At 56.9% G+C, this 2814-nt stretch overlaps 1 protein-coding gene across 1 annotated transcript in view; it reads left to right on the forward strand.

Moving 5' to 3' along the window:
* LOC101663749 (keratin, type II cytoskeletal 72) overlaps window positions 1-2098 on the forward strand; it is an 18711-nt gene extending 16613 nt beyond the window's left edge. Inside the window, exons 5-6 of the mRNA XM_004711455.1 lie at window positions 1134-1168; window positions 1908-2098. Of these exons, the coding sequence (XP_004711512.1) occupies window positions 1134-1168; window positions 1908-2098 (226 nt within the window). The remainder of the gene's footprint in view (window positions 1-1133; window positions 1169-1907) is intronic.
* The last annotated feature ends 716 nt before the right edge of the window (window positions 2099-2814 follow it).

The raw sequence follows: 2814 nt of genomic DNA on the forward strand, positions 1-2814 counted from the left end.
CCATCTAGACATGGGCCTGCCATGAAGTAGGATAGGCTAAGGCCATTTGGCTACTTGGAGCCTCAATTGCAGGCTACACAAAATTATCCACTTAAAAATTAGCCCGCTATATTTAGTCAAGCATCTAATGAACTCAGCGCTCAGAGGCTGGCAGGAGCCCTGCTGGAGTAGTGGTTCCGCGTTGGGCTGCTTACCGCAAGGTCAGCGGTTGGAAACCCCCAGCAGCTCTGAGGGAGAGTGAGGAGGCTTTCTACTCCTGTGCAGAGTGACAGTCTCAGAGACCCACGGGGGCAGATCTGCCCTGTCCTGTAGGGTCCCCATGAGTCAGCCTTGACTCAATGGAGTGAGTTTAATGGGATGGCTGGGACAAGTGTCTGATATTAGCTAATCTGGATGATTTCACGGGCCTTATACAGCCTGAGGGCTGGACATTCCCCAGTCCAGTGGTAGCAACCCTGTAGATGGTATAGAACGGCCTCAGAGGGCACCTAAGGCTGTCAGTCTTCACAGAAGCAGACAGCCACCTCTTTCTCCCTGGGAGCATCTAGTGGGTTCACTCGGCCCATCTTTGTGTTAGCAGCCACACCCTTCACCACTGTACCACCAGGATTCCCCAAGAAGGACCAGGTTGTGCACATATCAAGGAGGCGACGAGAGAGACAGCGTTAACACCGTCTGTGTCAGAGAACCAGAGCTCCCCGGCTTTTCCCAAAGCACCCTTGCTGGTGGGCGAGGGAAGGGCAAGATGGTCTTTCAAGAGTCACCCCAAGTTCAAAGTGGTTCTTAACAAATCTGGGGACCCAGAGAAGTCTTCATTGTCTAAGCCCCCTGGCATGCGTACATCCCCGAGGACTGCGGAGGAACAGAGAATCCCAAAGCCACTGTGATGGAAGGCAGGATCCCTGCAGCACATGCATCAGTCCAGCTCTCCACTGGGGTCTTGGGGGCGGAGTGGGGTCTGGCATATTCTGGGAGGAGGGGCTGAATCACAGAGACAACTGTCTGGATTGATAGAGTGATGGTTTATGGAGGATCTATCTATCATCTATCTATCTAGCTAGCTAGCTAGCTAGCTAGCTATCATCTACATATCTATCTATCATCTATTTATTTACTTTATTTTCCATTCTCAGGATGTCTGGGGAATATCCCAATGCTGTCAGCATCTGTAAGTACCTGTAAGACGTGGTCCTGCTGTGGTCACCGTCTCATAGAGGTCCAGTCCCACGCACCCCGAGGCACCAACAGAGAAGTCAGGATGACACAGAAGGCCCAGGGGAGGCTCCGGGGGCATGCCAAGGGCACTGACTTCATCACAGAGGGGAAGCGGTGGGGTGGAGAACAGTCACACTGCAGCACACATAGGCACCCGCTGCGGAAAGTTCTAATGATACCAAAAAGGTCAGGGTGCAGTTGCCGGCTGTCTTGTGTCCCTGTGGAGGCTGGGACCCAGGAAGAGGCCGAGTGGCATAGGAGGCGGTGGGGGCAGCCTGGAAAGCCAGGAGATGAAGGAAGAGACGAAAGGTTCTCCTCCAGATTTGAAAGCTAGAAGTGCTCCGGTGGGGTGCTGTATTCTTGAAGGGCGGGGAGGCTCCCAGCAGCGGCCCCAGGGGTGTGTCTTTCTCCCAGGGCCCTGCCCAAGGGGAAGACCACTGTCTGCTAAGAGCTTGTTGTCCGGCATCCGTCCGTAGATGACACAGGCAGATAGCGCAAGGCCACATCAGATCCATACTGATAGAAATCTCCCAGTAAAGGAAGCTGATAATGGAACACAGAGACCTGTCTCCACAGGAAGTCCCCCCAGCTCAGAGAACTGGGGCAAGGCGGCGCCGCCAGGGGTAGGGCTCTGCAGCTGGGGCCGAAGCAGGGCTGACTGGGTCTGGGGGGTCTTCTCCCACCCGCTCCAGCCGTCATCAGCAGCACCAACGCTGGGGCTGGCGGAGCAGGCTTCAGCCTGGGCTTTGGCGCCTCCAGCAGTTACAGCTACAAATCCTCCGCCACCGACGTCAAGATCAAAGGCAGCTGCGGCAGCGAGTTCAAGGACCCCCTTGCCAAAACCTCGGGCAGCAGCTGTGGGGTGAAAAAGGCCACCAGATGAAGGGGAGCCAGGGCTCCGGCACCCAGGCCCCCCTCTCCGCCCCATCCCGCAAGTCCATCTGTCCCTGCTGCCACAACTCCAGCACCCCCCTCCTCGCTGTCCTATTGGGGTGATGCTCCCAGCGGGCAGTCCAGTCCCCGGCTCTCCTGGCGACTCCTCCTTCTGAATCCATCCCCCTCCCCCCTGGTCCCTGCTCCAAAATGTAGCAGCTCCTCTGCGCCCCCTGCCTGTCTCGGGCCGTCACTGCAAGGGACTGCCCTCACCCTGTGATTTGGATCATGTCCCCATCTCTGCTTCTCCCTCAATAAATCATCAGTGCCATCTGGTTCTCAGGCTGGAACATTCTGTTGCCCGGGATGCTGACATCTTACGTCACCCTCCCTAATTTTTCCCATGACTTCCTCTTGCCCTCCTCCGTACTGGTCGGTCGTAGGTCTTAGCTGTCTGGTTCTGGGAGGTGGCCGTCGAATGGGGGCTGATCTCAGGAGACAGCTGAGATTTTTACTGCCGCCACCACCAGGCAGGCACTCGGTGCTTCCCCCTCGTGGGGACCCCCCACCCCACCCCCCGCTCCTCACGTTGGTCCTGCGGGTCGAGTGTCACTAGTGCAGACACAGCAGTCCCACAGCCAGGAACAGGAGACAGCAGGACCACGGACACAGCTCATTCTCAGGAGTACCTGAGGGTCAGCATGCCCACCACCTCTTGTTGCTAGA

This window comes from Echinops telfairi, unplaced genomic scaffold (genome assembly GCF_000313985.2).
Source record: "Echinops telfairi isolate 266 unplaced genomic scaffold, ASM31398v2 ScPeMD7_12;HRSCAF=54, whole genome shotgun sequence".
NCBI lineage: Eukaryota > Metazoa > Chordata > Mammalia > Afrosoricida > Tenrecidae > Echinops > Echinops telfairi.